The sequence below is a fragment of the Corvus moneduloides genome, chromosome 8 (assembly GCF_009650955.1).
Source record: "Corvus moneduloides isolate bCorMon1 chromosome 8, bCorMon1.pri, whole genome shotgun sequence".
Lineage (NCBI taxonomy): Eukaryota > Metazoa > Chordata > Aves > Passeriformes > Corvidae > Corvus > Corvus moneduloides.
Window position 1 is genome coordinate 16569178 of NC_045483.1, and position 17904 is coordinate 16587081.

The 17904-nt window shown below is 36.4% G+C and overlaps 1 protein-coding gene across 2 annotated transcripts in view; it reads right to left on the bottom strand.

Annotated features, from left to right (window-relative positions):
- The window catches only part of TBC1D12 (TBC1 domain family member 12), a 41791-nt gene that overhangs the window by 1706 nt on the left and 22181 nt on the right, over window positions 1–17904 (bottom strand). Inside the window, exons 3-13 of one of the 2 annotated variants that reach the window (XM_032116169.1) lie at window positions 15918–15974; window positions 10966–11081; window positions 9205–9287; window positions 7471–7588; window positions 7023–7129; window positions 6328–6408; window positions 4757–4851; window positions 4002–4073; window positions 2032–2160; window positions 1595–1704; window positions 213–471 (exon numbers count right to left, since the gene is read on the bottom strand). In XM_032116169.1, coding sequence (XP_031972060.1) covers window positions 213–471; window positions 1595–1704; window positions 2032–2160; window positions 4002–4073; window positions 4757–4851; window positions 6328–6408; window positions 7023–7129; window positions 7471–7588; window positions 9205–9287; window positions 10966–11081; window positions 15918–15974 — 1227 coding nt within the window. The remainder of the gene's footprint in view (window positions 1–212; window positions 472–1594; window positions 1705–2031; window positions 2161–4001; window positions 4074–4756; window positions 4852–6327; window positions 6409–7022; window positions 7130–7470; window positions 7589–9204; window positions 9288–10965; window positions 11082–15917; window positions 15975–17904) is intronic. The other variant, XM_032116170.1, reaches the window with a different exon arrangement.

Sequence of the window (17904 nt, forward strand, 5' to 3'; positions counted from 1 at the left end):
TATAAAAACTGCCAGTGTTTTAATACTATCAAGATTAACCACCACAATATTAGCATGGAGATTAATTTCTAGAATGAGACACTAGAAAGGAAGTTCCCATGGCTCGGGAGTCTGACAAGCAGCATAAAATAGTTATGAAGAGAAGTGCCCTACATATTCATGTGCTGACATGTCTGATTTAACTGATATATAGATCTCTCCAAGAAACTCACCTGTGCCCATTTTTTGTTACTATTCTGCATCTGAATAGCTGCAATACAACTAAAAAGCTTTTCTGATGTAATATCTTCTGGAAGTTTTGTTAGAAACTGTGCTATATGAATAAAGTCCATCTGTAGGAGAATATCTTCATATAACCGCAGGATTCCTAATCCTGTCCTGAACAAAAATTCTTCTCCATCTCGACAGAAAACATCCCAGACACGACAGGCCAGATCAAGTGGTAATGACTTGCTGTAGAGTGTAAAAATCCTACAAATGAGTAAAAAACAAACAAATAGGAACAGTTACAACTTATTTCAGAAAAATGGAAAGACAACTTCCTTTAAATCTCAGTTACATTAGTTCAGTGTAAGCAGATGACAAGTTATTTCATACAATCTTATTTTTTTCCCCTATTTCAATGATCCACAAGTCTCCAGTTTTTTAAATCAGGACTTGTACTCTGAAACCCATTTGTTTTTATGCAACAGGAAATCCTCCGTTTGAATGTCATCTACTTCAGAAAGCTCTGGCTAAAGAAATTACAAACCTCTTCGTACTCAGAGTATAAAACACACATAAACAACAAAGATCACAACTGTGTAACCTAACCTTTCCCATTTAAGCCATATTGTTTAACAGCTCTGTTCATCATTTGTTTCCTAAACTAAATCTAAAGCCATAAATCAACTCAATAGAGGGCTGCATCCCACTAACGTACCAATGATAAATCAATAGCTACATTTCTGTGATACATTTTTGAATTTCTATCCACATTAAAATCACAAAAATCTAATAATAATTCTATATGAAGCTCATCCTTATACACACAAACAGATAGTCTGTCTTTGACAGCATGCCCATGATTCACGGGTGCCTGCATTACTACCTTCCATTACAAACAACACAGCTTGCTACTCTCCGCTTTAGAACATTCGTTACTTCAAACTGTTCACTGTATTTTCAAGTTTATTCCTCCCCAAACCAGGTCCTAAATTTCATCCTCCCTCTGTTTTAAAGTCTCTATTCCTATAGTTATACTTCCTTCAGTAGCTGACTATGCTCATTTCATCAAGTCACTTACAATCACAGTACACCATACTACTATGGTGTAGTAGCCTCCTCTCCCCTACTTATGTCACACAACTGCAGCAACAAGAAAATGAACACAGAGAACTCCTGTTTGTCTCATTTTCTAACTGAATACATCCCTTCTAATAAAGCTTGAAGCCTGCCAGAGGAACTGCAGTTGCACAAAACAGTTCATCATGATTTCACAAGACCTACTGAATGCCTTTTTTAATGCTTTATTTCTAGTGCTGAAAAACCTATAGCAAAATAGACAGTGCTCTGACAGTTCTAAGGCTAGGTTTTCTATGTTCTGTGAACTCACCAGTCTATCAAATATATGTCTGGAGTAAGACTGTATGATTTGAAATGAAGAAACAATTTAGGTAGATTTTCTTCAAAAAACACTTCAAAGGCTGCAAAGTATTTCAGCATCTGTAGAGATAGTAAAGCACATCATAAGCAAAATGTTATGTTTCATTGTAGAAGAATGTTTAGTTGTAAACCAACACAAACCCTACCAAGAACTGAGAATGTCAGCACAATGTGACTCCTTAGGATAAGTAAAATTATTAAATGTTTCTAGAAGAGAAATCAAAACATGAGAATGAGTTTTATGGATTAGTATCTGGTATTCTCAGTTTTGTAATCACAAGTTAAAGTTCTCCATTATTCAGTAGGACAAAAGGAAGTCATCAATAAAACAACTATTCTTCAAGTCAAAAGAACGTTACGGTTCAAAACTGGAAACTCTGTGCATACCATGCTGTGATCCACACGGAAAAAGGCCAGCTGGCATGGCTTGTTTAGAAGGTTAGCAAAGGCAATGAAAGCGTCTGCCTCTTCCAGGTTGAGAATGAGCACAGCAGCAATGAAGGACATCCCTTGTACCTTCAAGTGGGAAAAGCATCAGGCAAATATAGGTGAGTAGGTTCAGTACATCTTTGGAAATGGAAATATTTACTGTTTGCAATTTATCAAATACCATTGCATAACATTTCCAGATGAATAGAAACAACATGGATAAATTATTTTTATGCATGCAATCAATTTGATTTCAGCAGTTCAGACGCTCTGGGAGGTCTCATGACCACAAGTCCTCAGGATTTGAAATACAAGAAAGTTAAAACCACACAGGGTGAATGCAGAGCTCATGAGAGACAAAACCTGGCCTCAAGTTCATTGTTAAATTATGGGAAAAGCAGTCATGGAGAAAAACTTCACATATGGGACAGTTTAGACCCAGACAGATATGTTGGAATTGAGACAAAATTCTGTTTCAGAACAGTCAATACATGTCTCTCCACTTGCCAAACCGTATTTTTTCAAATATATAAAATTACTGCTGGTGGTTAGCTGCAATGCAAGTTTACATTTTTCCACCATTACTCTCCCAAAACACTTTAGCCTGCAATAAAAGTGAAGAGCATGATTCTTGTAGCTAAGTGATGATCTGAATACCCATTATGCTAACAATAATTTTACCAAATTCAATTGCAATCATCTTTATTCCACTGTCTCTAAACATTCATGCTGCCACCTCCTCATTAAAAAAAAGAATGCACTCGGCATTTTAACCAACTAGGGAAAAGAGTATTGATATGCATCGGAAATAGTCTATCAGCTTTTCATTTCTGGGGGATAAATAGGTGTGGAAATAAGATTACATTACATTTACTGCCATATTAACATTAAAAAAAAGTGATGAGAAATATTGAGACTAGCTGTATTTCTAATGAAAAAGAGAAGACTTATCCATGAAAAATTACTTATTTGCCTTTTGAAACTCTACCCTGGGAACAAGCAGTCTCAGAACCTGCAGAGTTTGTAATCTCACTTAAAAAATATGGGAGAGTCTCCAAAAATGAGGTCACAGATGACAGAATTCAGGCCTAAAAACATTTGAACATGAAAAACCGACTAGTTATTTATGCAGAGTCCCAAGCATATCTGATTTAGAGAGGAAGACACACCCTGTGCTAAATAATGCTTTGTTGCATGGATGTGACTTAAAACTTCTCAAGTGTTTTTGAGCCCCAAAGCATTAGAGCTTGTGAAAGATGTTCCTAGATACCCCCAGGAACAAAGAAGAAAAAAAATCCTTCTCTTAATTATTGGTCATTATTGAAATGCTTCTGTAAGCATTATTGAAAAGCTTCTGAGAGATGTTAGGTTTAGTTGGTTTGTTCAGGGGATTTTGACAGTTATTTTTTGGGGTTTTTTTTGCTTGTTTTTAAACAGAGTAATGTTCACTAAAAACTGTCTAATCTTCACTGAACTCAGAGGGAGTGATTATTCTGTGTCAGCAAGACACCAAGGAGGAGTTTCTGGATTTTAGGATGTGCACTAGTGAAGCAGGGAGTATCACTATGGAAATGGCAACAGTGGAAGCAACAGTAAGAACAGTGAAGTGCTAACTGGAAGTCCACTAACGTCTTATGGAGTTTTTTTCCTGTGGATACTCTGTCAGACCTATAATGCCTTGTGAACACATCCATTTAAAATTTTCCATGTGAGCCAGGTAATACACCCATCACTGACATTCAGTACATTTTCAGCTATTTCATTATCTCTAAGAACTACCACCATGGTGACTGCTAGGAAATAACTGCCAAAGTTTATTTAAGTGCTAGTAGCATAAAGTTTAGAAAACCTATTTACTTAATATACTTTAATACATGACATCTTAAGCTTATTTGCTATGTTATAAACATTTTCCATCAAATACTTACATATCCCACGTCTGGTCTGTAACATGTATATGCTCCTAAAACACTATGCAGGAGATCATGATAAGGACCACCCTAATAGGAGGAGAGAGTGGAAGAAGAAAAAAAAAATTATTTTCAAACCATATTAAAAATATAGGAAAGGAACAAGCTGATATTTTAAGATGCAAGTGAGCCAGTGAATTGTTGCTTTATTCACATCTAGAATAATACCATTTTTTACTCCAAGCATTACCACAAATGCTTTCGAGATGTTAAAAGAAAAGTAACAACAAACCTATGAAATAATTCAGTGGAAATCAGTACATAATGGAAAATGAGGATATCTGGTACAGATCCAAGGTTGGTCTTTCCTTTTCAGAGACAATGGATATTTTAATACTTAGCAGCACAAGTTACCATATTACAATATTATCTGTTATTTTATATACATGCATGTGCACATATTATAGCTATATAAAAATCATAAAGCCTGAAATGGTGTACTAGAAAGCATCAAGACCTCTGTAGCAGTGAGAATATTCTCATTTCTGCCTGTAGTTTCATAATCATTAATAGGAATCTCCTATTAATGATTTTCAAGGAGAAAAAAACCTCTTATAGTCCATCATTAAGTCTCTACTTTATTCTCACTTAAAAACATTTAAGAAGTCCAAACAGCTCCTAAAAATATTCTGTATTTGACCAGTTGTATTTCTTTTCTTGTTTAACTATTCAGAATTCTAAAGTTGTCATAACTAAATTTAAAGGAATCTCACCTTCTGGAAAATATACAGGGATGGAAATGTGCGTGATATATCCAACTTAATTAGCTCCAGACTGGCCTCACGATCAGCAACAGATGCACCTGCATCTGCAAGCAAAACCAACACCTATTAAAGCTGATAAATTCTACAAACTTCAGAACAAAACTCCTGCAGGCACATAAAGATAAAGAAGGCAGCATTCATTCAAGAACCACCAGAAGAAATTCTGCTGACCCTTGAATAGGCCATAGGGACATGATACAAACACTAGTGATGATGTGGGGAAAAAGGTAGCACCTGGGGAAAAAGCTCTTTCAGAGGGCTTAAATCAGACAAGAGCCAACTGGAAAGCAGAAGATGACGATTTGATGAACAGGCTAAACAGAACCTGCTCTGCTGAAGCCTGGAAAGCAGCATTTCATTCCAGTCTTCCTAAAACTATGGTAGTTGGTCTTCCAGACTTTGATACCAAAGATTAGTTGTAAGCATTATCAGCTTGCTTGCTTTTCAGCCAGAGATGAAAATTCTATCACTCTCAAGTTTTCCCTTATTATTACATTTCCCAGGACATCCGGCACAATTAAAATAGCCCTTTCTCCCTTCATTCCCATCCAGAACTACTACCTTTCCAAGAGAAACGGATTACCTAAGCTTTCCCCCACAGACAGCCCACACCCCCCAACAACAGAACAAGGAAACGGCCACCCCACAGACCAAGAGGCATTACAAACATGTTTTCCAAGGATAAGCATATTTACAGTCATGTATACACAGAATTTTTTATAAATTGTTTGTCTCAAGACAACCTTCAAATGAATCACAGAGGTATCCCTATGGAAGAACCAAATAATTTACAGTCAAACTGGCTATGGCAAGTGCAAACAACTGAAGTAATGGAAAAGACACTATCACAGGGCAGCATTAAAAAAAATATTTATCAACAGCACAAGGAGTTAACCTTTATGACAAGGGTATATCCAACGTTAAAAACATCACTGATACTATTTTTCACAGAAAGAACATCCACAGGAGACAGCAAAACTGCATTCTACACACAAGAGTGCTAATATCTCCACTTCATAGATTTGGGAGGAAAGGCCACCTGGGCAGGCAAGGAAATAGAAGTGGGATCTGAAATGTGTCATGTTTCCTATTTTTCACCTCTCAGTTTCAGAACTAAAAAATAGAAGATTTTTGTTCTTTCCCATAATCGTGGAAGGGATAACAACTAAGGAGAAGCCATCTAAGGAGAGCTAAGCAAGAGCATGTACTGTAATGCAGTTTCCTATTTCTTCTTTTTGTATTTCATCTAACATTTTCATGAGAGCTGAATCTTGATATTTCAGAGGAAAACATTAATTTGAAAGTAGCACATGCACTACTTTAATGTGTCATTTATTGATACAGTAAGTACTGCCAAGCCCCTTACTCATTGACTTGTTGAAAGACAGCAAACATTTAAGTAGGGAATGACTTCGAGAATATTTAACAAATATTCCTAATGCTGCAATTGCAGAGGAACTTGTGAGACTTCCTGGGTTTGTAAAAGTGAATTGAGTTGTTGAGCACTCAGGAGATCTCACCTTCTGTGTCATTCTCAGAACTTGTCTCACTGAAGCTTTTCCATCGTTCCTTAGCTCTTGACAAGAAGATTTCATAAAGTTCTGCAAGAAAGCAAAACAAAACCAATAACCAAAAAGGAAGTAGTAAGAAAAGCACCCATCCAAGATAAAAGCATGCTAAGTATTCTTGACTCTGGTTACTTGGTTTCATCACTGAGGGCAGGAGAAGAATCTATTAGATGTTTACCACTATACACAGTTTTATAGTGTGGACTGTATTGTGCTTTCTGCTGAGGTGAACATGCTAATTATGACAGGGAGATCATGCCTTACATGATTCAGATTTCTATTTTTGTGAATAAAATGCTTACAATTAATCATTCATTAGTTATGAAATAAAGCAATTCCCCTTTTCACCCCCTTAAGAAAGCAAAGCTACAAATTCTCAATTTTAAACATAATTATTTTCTGGGGGGAAAGCACTACCTTAATTCTTTTAATACTAAATGTTTATGTAAGCAGGTTTTGAACCTTGTTTCCATAATTTATGATGCTACAATGTCTAATTGTAAAACACAAATGTTCCTAACCTTGCAAAATACATTTCTTCAGGAAAAATATACTCTGATTTATATTTTTTTAAACAAAACTGTACCTTTTTCTTTGAAAATAACCAACTTAATTTAGCATTAACATGTGATCTGTTAGGAACATACCAGGAGTGATGTTTAATTCGTTTCCCACAGCTAGACTCCAAACCTTCCCACGAACACTTGGGGGCAATCCCTGCCACCACAGCTCTCGAACTCTTCGGGTAGCACGCCTAATATATGGAAGCAGGGAGAAGAAAGAAAAGAAAAAAGGCACATATTGCACATCTTGTTTTCTAAAATCACTGGGCAATTTACAAGCAAAATAACATACTATTTACCAAATCAGTATTCAAGGATCTCTGTGTATGCTAAAGCCCCATTAAAAACCCCCAAACATTCAGCTCCCAGAAAGCACGTTTCATGTTGCTCTGTAATGACCTCACACTATATCATGGCAACAAAAACTGACTTCTTGACAACACAGAAAAGGAAAATAAGGTATGTGGGTCCTCAGTTTCCAGAGGAGAAACAAACCACGCTTGCCTCATTTACAAAATAGAACTTTACTTACATGCCTTCCCAGTTAGGTAGTATTTCATTGACCCAAATCACCATAGCACTAGCGATATTCTCTTCTTGCTTGAAACGCTCTCTCATTATTTTTTTCCTTTTATGTGCTTCTTTAATTTCTGTTAGGCATAACATGTTAATAATTCTGTATTAGTGCACACAAATTATTAGGCAAGTTTTTCAGCTATTACCCAAGTATTTGGGTGTCTAAAAGATCAAGGGTAAATTACAGTTGCACATACTATTTCTGTTGATTGTAGGTGTATTTCTCTGGACATTTTTTATTTTAATCTAAGTTGTTCAAATACAGTGATTTAGACAAGCAAAAATCAGTTTAGGAAACTCAGAGAATTCTCTTCTGCAGTACACAGGATGACTAAAAAGCAAGGACATCATCAGCGCTGTTTTTCCTCTCATGATTTTCATACCATATTCTATCTGAGCCTTATTTATTACTTAGACTAATCAGCAATATTTATAGATAATTTTATTATTTAAAAGTGCAATTCTACACCCATTTTAAAATTATTCAAATTTTACTGAAGCTTCCACCTAAAAGGATTCTGTATTTTCTTTTCTGGAAACAGGACCTAAAGACCTAAGACAAAGTCACAATGCTGAACAAGAGAACAATGTCCTGCCTTCTGTTAAAAAAGGATCATTTGTAGATTCCTCCTATTAAAAAGGCTAAAAGAAGGACAGAGCAGTGCTCTCCTGACATCACTTAGAACCACTGTGAAACTGCAAGACATTTTCTATTTAAGCATGCATTAGACACATCAAGAGAGTAAACATGTCCTCCCTGGTAAACAGATATGGCCGACCAGCTTAATCAAGTTTTTACTGAAGCTTTGGGTATGTAGCAACAGTTAATAAACCAGGGCACACACATGAAAACACTACACATGGCTGAACCTCCAAAGATGCTGTTAGTAAAGAACACAGACAACAGATCACAACTTAAAAGATACACATCACAAGAGCAGAGTGAAATGCATTGTCAAATGCCATGGATTTCTTATTACATCTTTCAAAGTAAGCTGCCATGAATCCATAGAGGATCAATCAGTTCAGAAGATTGTATCTCTGACAACAGCCCAAGTAAAACATGCAGCACAGGTTCTTAAAATAGCTTATTCCCTGAATACTAGGCACAAGACTACAAAAGTCCTTTCAACAACTATTCATAGATTGACACAGTACCAGATACTACAAATCTGTTTTTTAAATTAATTGTGTCTAGTGGGAGTAAAAAGGTTCACACAGGTACAGCTGATTGAAAAATAACCCCAAAGCTTTCATCTCTCTTCACATTGAAATTGATCTGAAATTCTTAAGAAACCAGATCTTTAAGCAGTCAGCTTTATTATACTTTGGCCCTTAGTGGCAACTGTAGCAACACAGCTTGAACAAAGAGTCCAAATATCCAGAAAGTTTCTAGGTGACCACATTATGTAAGTACCTTAAAAAAAAAAAAAAAAAAAAAAGGAAGTTTTTCCTTAAAAAAGTAAATGAAAGGTTAAGTTGCATTCTGAACCCAGCTACATTCATTGTAGCAGAATAACAATTTGGTAACTGAGTTCTGTTTTAAACTGCATGCCCCTATGCACCACAGAATAACCCAGATACTAAACAAGAGGCTCTTTAATGTATCTACTTGCCTACAAGCCAGGATTTACTTTATTTTTGCTGCAGAGTTGAGAGGAATTACAGTGATTATTGGCAGTTAACATACCTCGTTTTTTTGCTTCTGCCACCATCTCATCATATTCTTGTCGATGACGTAAAGCCTCCTCCACTGATTTGGCAGGAAGATTTCTGAAAACAAGTTGTTCCTGAATTCAATACACACAAATGACATTCTGGACCATTTCAGAACAGGTTTAAATTTGGTTTCTCTCTAAGGTGAATTCCGGGGTTGTCACACTGCCGGTGTTCCAGTGACAGCTGTAGAGAACTACTAGATGTTTGCTGCTCCTGTTTTTGGTTCTCCTAGAGCTTCCCCCAAAGTAAGGTTATTAAATTTGTTGAACACCTGGAATGATGCTCAAATGAAGTGACAAAAGGGAAATGCTGATATACCATATAGTTATTTATTCCAATGCATTTTTGCCCATGTGTATTTTAATCATTAAATATACCTGCCTGTTGATACTCCAGTTGTTCATATGAAATCTATGATGACATATTTTCAATAAAAGGTAAAGGTTTTTAATCACTGTAGTTAACCCTTTAAAACTCTCACAAAAGATGATAGGTTTCCCAAAGGAAGAAAGGCTAGATCACTACTGATGTCAGAGCTAAAGCTAAGGAAGCTTGGTGCAGTCTAAAAGTTCACCAGATAAAAATGTGGTTTTTTTTCAGCTGCATAATGATCCCCTAATTGCCAAACACACTTCCTCCTGACCAAGGAAACTCACTTCAAAGCAAATTAGAACACAGTGTTTGGTCTCAGCCTCTTACCCAATCTCTAGTCTACTTTGGTCCAAAATAAATAGAAAACAGTTTTATCACTTTAATATTAAAAAAGTTTTCTCTCTCCTCTCATACAAGCAGACAGAATCACTTATTAATATTGTCAATGAAAGTGAGTGCAGAATATATTTTCAAAGGCTAGACTGCAGCAAGACATTAGACGCTTGGGATAGCACTCCAATTTGAAACAAGTGTCATTTGCAAAAGTATATTTATCCTAGCTTGTGAATTGTAATACTATGAAAGTAAAGAAAAACATCAGCAATCCAGTTATTGCATATCTTACTCTCTACCATACAGTAAAAGAAATAATGCATTTATGAAAACAAATACTCATAGCAACCCATAATTCCATTCAGGATATTTCTGTCTTAGCACAGAATGAGCTTATATACCCCTAGAGAGAATACTGAAAGAAACACGAATATGTTCTATTTTCCATTTCCTAACTGGAAGTGATTAGAGCAAACATTTAACAGTGCCATCACAAGCTTTTTCATGGTGCAATTTGAAAGTGTTGCTCCATTTGTTTTCCTCAGCTTGCGTTCCTAGTCAGCAGGTCCTTTCTCTTTTCTTCAAATTGCTGAAGACTGTATAGCTGAAAATACTGACCAATTTATTACCCATTTTTCATTACTATTCTTATTTGTACTTAATGTGAGTTTTGTTACATCTTCACCTTCTGTTTCCTTGCCTTCAGGTGCACTTTTAGGCATTACCTACCTAATGTTTTTTTATTAAATTGATCAAGAAAATTACTGAAGACTTTGAGGATGCCCAGAGCATGGCCACAGACAGCTGTGATATACAGTAGATAACAGAATGGTGCCTCCATTACAGTGAGAAAGAATTCCTCATATAGACCGTGATACACTTAACAAATACTTCTGGAAGTATTTGTTAGGCTATTATGTGGGACAGAATAATCCAAAGATTCTTTCACACAAGATGTGTGAATTTTAGCTCATCAGAAATGTATCTAAAATTCAGTCATTCAGTTGCACAGCAGAATCATACTTACGCTGGTCGATCCTCCAGAATCAAAGCAGTAGTTGAAAGTGGTTCAAATTCAATATTTTTACGTCTTGCTGATGGGGGTGGAGGTTTATACATTCTTCCTGTCCGTGCTTCATATTCCTAAACAACATTATTGATAAAAATTAAGTTTCAACTTTCAGCCTCACTCCAAATTAGTAAGCACAGTATTACTTAATGCATAAATAATGTCATAGGAAATATTTTAACATTACTTAATAAGACAGCAAGCAGCAAACACTACAACTTGAAATTGCTGATAGCAACAGTGCAGCTTTCCAGGACTGCTAAGTAAAGATGAATGAGAAAGCAGTTTCTTGTATCAACTTAACCTTTGATCTATTCTAGTTCAATATTACAGCTGAGCATCCCAGGATCAGGTAGTAAAGAAATCTGCATAATCTTCCCAGCCTAGCTAGTGCACAAGTATATGAATATGTAAAGTTGACAAAAAAAACCCCCAGCACTAACAACAAAGACCACTAATCAAGAACATCTGTCTCTCCCAGTTTCTTCCTCCTGATTCTAGCCCCCTTCAAGATCCAGTACACCTCATGTTCCTGAGGCCTTTAGCAACACAATCACACCCACATTAACCAGAACCACCTACACTACACTCAGTGACAATATACCAGTATTTATCACTACAAGTCTGTTTCATGTAATTTCCTTTCTCCGAGGTTAACACATGCAATCTACTTAGAAAGAAATATTTAACTGCTTTCAATACACACAAGATTCTGAGGAAGAAAGAATTCTAACCCTTTTACCACAACAGCAACTCAACAAAACAGAAATATGACACAATATTTAGGAAAAAAGCTCAACGGAGCCAGATAAAAACCTCAAATCTCACATCCCCTTCTTTTTAGCCTCTGAAAATAAAAATGTGCTACCAAATTAATGGAATAATATGCATCAACACTATTCAGCACATACAAACAAGTACCTTGAACAATTGGACACAGGATTGGTAGAGTTCTGTTGTAATTCACACAAGCACAAGAAAAATCAAAAAAAATCCATGTTCACCATATGAATGAATACACATATTCTTAAGCCTAAATTATTTCATTCCACTTAAAAACAGAAACAACATCTGTACTCCTGTCATGCTGTATACCTCAGGACACTCCAGTACATTTGTAAATTAGGAATGTATCCTGTGATAACACCTCGAGATCAGCATCCAGCCTGCCATACAGTAGCAATGCCATCCCTCCTACTCTTGGTAGAAGTTCTGATTTACTTCCATATTCTCCTTTGTAACAAGAGCCACATAATCAAGTTCATTTAGTGGTCAGAGGTGAGAAAGCTCAAACATCAGCAACCTTTCCAACATCGCTACATATCTAACTTGTATGCAAATTTTTAAGAAAAAAAAAAGAAAAAAAACCACTGCAAGACGTACATCAGAAACAAAGCCACTTACCTTTTTTAATACAAGCAATACATGTGAACAATGCTAGTGCTTCCAGCTACCACCTGTGCTAAGAACTGATACACTATTTCCAAAGCAACAGAGAAAGAAAAAACCCAAAAATTAAAAATTCTTCAACAGAGATTTTCACAAAAGGCAGAACTCATCATCCAACTGTGTTTCTGAAAGTAAGTACACATCATGAACAGTTGGGTTTTGTAAATAGAGATCACATGGGCAGAGAAGGAAAACTATAAGTGTTACTAGAAAGAGTCAAAACAGAGACAAAAATAGCCTCAGGCTTAAACTATCATGGCTGCCCGTTCCCCAAACTGAAATACGTTCCAAAGTATCAGAACCTTCCAAAGGAAGAGGCTTTTTCCTCAAAAAGCCTGTGCTCTAGAAAACTTATTTGAAGATTAGATCCCACAATCATCAGATGTCTGGAGAACTTACGCAAATAAAGTATCAATTTTTTTTCTGGAATACTTTGTATGACTAGATGTAAAGAATCCAATATCCTTAATGGTGCATTTGATGCAGAATCTAAAAAGCTTGAGCTGACATTAAATTTCACTTTGAAAGATGTGAGCTAATACTCTCCCATAACAAGGTAAAATACAGTTTAAAGTCAAATGTTTTGTCACATGCTTAATATGCAGGGCATGTGCCAGAAGACAGAACAGTTGACAGCTAAGATTCAAGACTATGTAAAAACCTGTATATGTAAAAAAATTATTTTGGAAGTGTCACATGTATGGTTTCACAAACTTAAGAGAAGGTTATTTTTAAAAATCTTTATTGCAACGTACCAGGCATTTATTGAAAATTCCAGAACACTTCACAATTACAAAATAAAGAAAAGCAAATTTCAGCTTTAATATAAAGTAACACCAGTTATCTTCTTACTATGTCCGGAACTGCAGCCTCTTATCCACTGCCAATAATTAACCCAGTAACAAGCTGAAACCATGTTTTTTCTGGAAAACACTGTGACAATATACTTAAGAGTGCTTTGGTATGTGGAGGGACTTGCATTTCTGGTATTTATTCTTGCAGAGATATAGATAAGCCTATTAACCTACAGACAGGTAACCAGAGCTGGGAAAATGTCTTTTGCTTATAAACTGCATTTGTTTAAGAAGATAAAAATATCTCAAACAGTATCTTCTTAAAACAAAACAACAAAAATCCCACCCAAAAACGACAAACCCAACCCCAAAGAAATCCACCACCACAGCAAAGAACACCACAAAAATGCCCTGGTGTTCTAAGTGAAAAAAAAAAACCAAACCAAAACAAAAGCCACAGAGGTCTTTATTGCTTGCACCTTTTAGATATCTACACGGAAAACATGCAAATCTGAAGTTTCAGTCATCCTTCTGCTGAAGTACCATAAAGGACAGACCATTGAGAATAATTTTAGGCATCGCTAAACAGCACTGGATTGCTCTGTGTAACATTTATAAGTAACTGCTCATAGCCTCTTCTTCCAACACGTAAGCCAATGTCCTTACAGAAAGGAATTCCAGCTGCATTGCAGCATTCCAAAAGCATTAGGAGACCTGAAGTAGGGTATGCTTGTTGGGATAAAATATTCAGCTAAGTGTGAACACAGGGATTCAGTGTTAGAAGACAAACTTGAATCTACAGAGGCCAAACTATACAGCTGTAAAGGAATAAATACCAACCATAAAATTTAACATGAATCTGGAATTAAGTTTGATCTATTTATGATCCAGCAACAAAAGTTGAACTCCTGGGAAGGAGTGATAAAAGCCTTTGGTTACAAGGACTGTGGAAGTTCTCACAGTACCAATTATACAGACAAAACACCAAACATCCAATTATGTTTTAAGTATGCTGGAGGAGAAAGGCATCTGACATGTAGAGAATTTATGCAACTAAAGAACACAACACTGAATAAACTTCCCCTATCTTAAGGATTGCCTCTATTTAAAGTAGATGTCAAGGCATACTAATACTCCAGTTAAACATCCTGTGTATGACAGTTTCTTCTAACATGCTTTCTCCTCTCTAATGCTAAGCCTGATACTAAAACAGATTTTATTCAATCAACTGTGACTTCTGCTGACTAAAGAGAACAGGGATTGCCATATATTGTGCAAATGGTTTTAAACCTCTCTCCTCTCTACACACGTGACTGCAGCAGATGGGTCTATGAAACATCTATATGATTATTTTCAAGACATACAGCTAACTAGATATATCATCAGAAGGATTATATGCTGTCATTTGAATTAAGGTTGATCATCCAAGAATAGAAGCATTAATAGAATCACCTAGGAGTGCATCCATGTAAGAAGAATTTCTGCTAATGCATAATCTTACACCAGCATGCACGCTGCCTCCAGGTTAAATGTTAAAATTGCTGAGCTAGCACTGACTAGAAGGTGATTACAAACAAAGAAGTGTTTACAGCAAGAGTAGATGTCACTGAAAAATTCTGTGAGTCATAAACTAGACACTTTCCCAGAAATAAGAATTCCAGATGCTCTCAGGACAGGCAGAACAGTACATTCTTGCCTAATTTGCAGGTGAAATAGAAAGAATAAATATATTGATGGAGAAGAAAATACTAATCTTCACACAGTACAAAAGGACAACCAAACAGACACTTAAGAGTTTCTAGGACAATCTTCCAAAGTTAACACCATCCACCTTCAATTCTTTGTTTGCTGTATTTTTTCCTCAATTGGATATTTAATAAGGTGCATCAAGTTTCATCTTCTTTTGTTTATGAGAAGCCACCAGCCCTGGGCTCAATAAAGACATGCTGAGAGTGGCCAGGCCATGTAATGTGTACCACAGGCATCAGAATCAACCAGCAGTTACGTGACTGCTCTGTTTCACAGTTCCATAGAACAAAAAAGCCAATCTGTGCTATTCATGTTTAGCATAGAGTGCAGAATTACATAAAAAGTTTACAAAGTAATGGACATGTGCAATTTCAGAAGGATCCCAGACACAGCAAATAAATAATGTAAAATGTAACAAAAATTTCAATAGCGATGCTTTTCTAGGTTTCCAATTTCACATTGGAAATAGTGATTAAAAGCATCTGGAGTTCTGAAGTGCCACTGTTAATAGGTTGTGTGGCTTAGTGACAGAAAAAAGATTCTAATATATCAATTTTCAAATTTAATAAGGTGTTCAAAAATACTACACATCAGCCTTTCAACTTTCACCATTAAGTAATGAGGCACAGCAAACATAGAAGTAAATTACTGTCAAGCTCTGTGATTACCTATTTCTTGCTATTCAAGAACATGCAATATAAACAGTAAACAATAATACTCTATCACTTCAAGTTGTTAGTGAGATTCACATGTGAAACTTGTTTATTTTACTAATGGTTTTTAATGAGTTGATGGTTAGTGCCATAAAATATTCATGCTACTGTGAAAATGTGATGTTTGTTCTATTTCAATGAGTGCTACACAGTCCCATGCACGGCATCGAATACAACTAGAAAAAGTATATATTAAATTTCATACCCCTGCGTTTAATAGACTGAGAGCAGATATCGACGCAAGACTGCCAGAACTGTCATCCTAATAAGAAAAACAGAAGCAGAGCCTTAGTGAACAAATGAAGGAAAAGATCATTACAATACAGCAACATGCAAGCCAAAATTTAAATTCACATGTAGAGTATTTATCTTGTGTGTTTGAAAAAACACGGATGTGTCTGTCCCTCCTCCTTTTCCAGCTCTCGAAATAGACACATATACAAAGCCTTCCCACTCGCACAAGATCTGTACAGACATCGACTGGACTGTTTTTCTGGTTTAATTGATGTTTTATGTTTTCAGTACTCAGCACCTTTGCCCAAAGGGATGTTTTTTCCTTGGTGCTTCTCCAGGTGCATGACAAAAGGCAGTCCCTGATACACCCTGTGTCTCCCTAGTACACACTACTCACAGATATTAGTCTTACTTAACCACTAGCCTTGGAAGGTACACACTGTTGGAAAGGAAAAACAAAACATTGTCCCCTGCTTCCCCCTGCCATGTTATAATCAGTATTTCTAAACGGAAAGCTCAAAAGTGGGCTACACCTCAGCCTTAGTGGTGAGCTGGTGAGAACTGAGACGTATCTGTAAGGCTTTGAGAAACAGTCACTTCCATTAAAAGTAAGATTCTAAGCATCACTCAAGCAGCAAGGCAACCAGGTAAAAGCAAGCCCAGCTACAGAAGACCCTGTACAACCACGGCTCTGCAGATTTCCAATCAAAAGTCAAAGCTGGTTTTATAACAGAAGGATAAGCCAAGCTAAAAGATGGGGTGCAGGGGAGGTGACAAACACAGCCCACTGCTTTTAAGCATTGAATTATACCGCCTGGAAGAAGGAAAAATCAGATTTTTATCATGAATTCAACAAAATATATCTACAGTGTTCTGTACCATGCATACCCCAATAACAGAAATAATTTTAATGTCTTTCTTCTCCCTTGCCATACTATTTTTCCTTTCCAATACTGAAGTACCATGCCAGCCTTGGAAGGATAAGGTTTATATTAAAACAAACCAACAAAAAAACCCCACAACTCCACACTTTACAAAAATGTCCATGAAAGACAGCAGATTTACCACCTGAACCTATCCTTTTGGAATTTGATACAGACTGCCTAGATGATAATTTTGCTATCTCAGCACCTCAAACTCAGCAGCATGTCTGCTTAACCCACAAATGCTCAGTTCTTTAAGAGAAGAAAAAAATCCATGTACCATGCTTTGCTAAAGAAATTCAAAGGCCCCATAGACGGGGATGGATCCCATAAAGAGAATCCAGCAGACCAAAAAATAAAATATCATGTCCCACCAAATCAAAGCAAAATAAGTTCTATAATTTTATTACCTCAATTTATATTCTTTGTTTCCTCCAAATACAGCAACTGTCAGGAACAGAAATGAAAATACATACAATGCCTATGCTTTCTTTTTCAAGCCTTAGCAAACGAAAGGTTGCTTCAATACTCTTTGTAGTTGTCTTCAAAGACTTTGTTTTTTAAAAAAAACAGCAATCAGAAGAATTCACATCAGCAGACTCAATACCTCCATGTTATTTTCAAAACACTGATTCCCCATCCCGCCCCCCCCCCCCCCCCCCCCCCCCGTCCCGTGTCAAACTGGGAATGTCCTGGCAGTAAGAGCTGAACTGTACTTTACAGCCTTTATGCAAAACAAAAGAAAGCATTTGTCACTCTGAGGTCCTACCAGTTTCATTACCATTTACTGACAAGATAATCACTGATGAAATCTAAAACTCTGGGGAATGTCTTTGGTTTACCTCTAGAATAGATATTTTATTAACTACATGCAATTCTCAAATCGTGGGAAATTTCTTGACAATCTGAACTGCTACAGCATTTACAAAGAAAACCATCCCAGCCTCCTCACTGCTTCTGGTAGGACTAATTGTTATTCAGGTGTTACAGGTTCCTTGCAAGACCCAATACCCCCATTTATTATCTGTCCTTTTT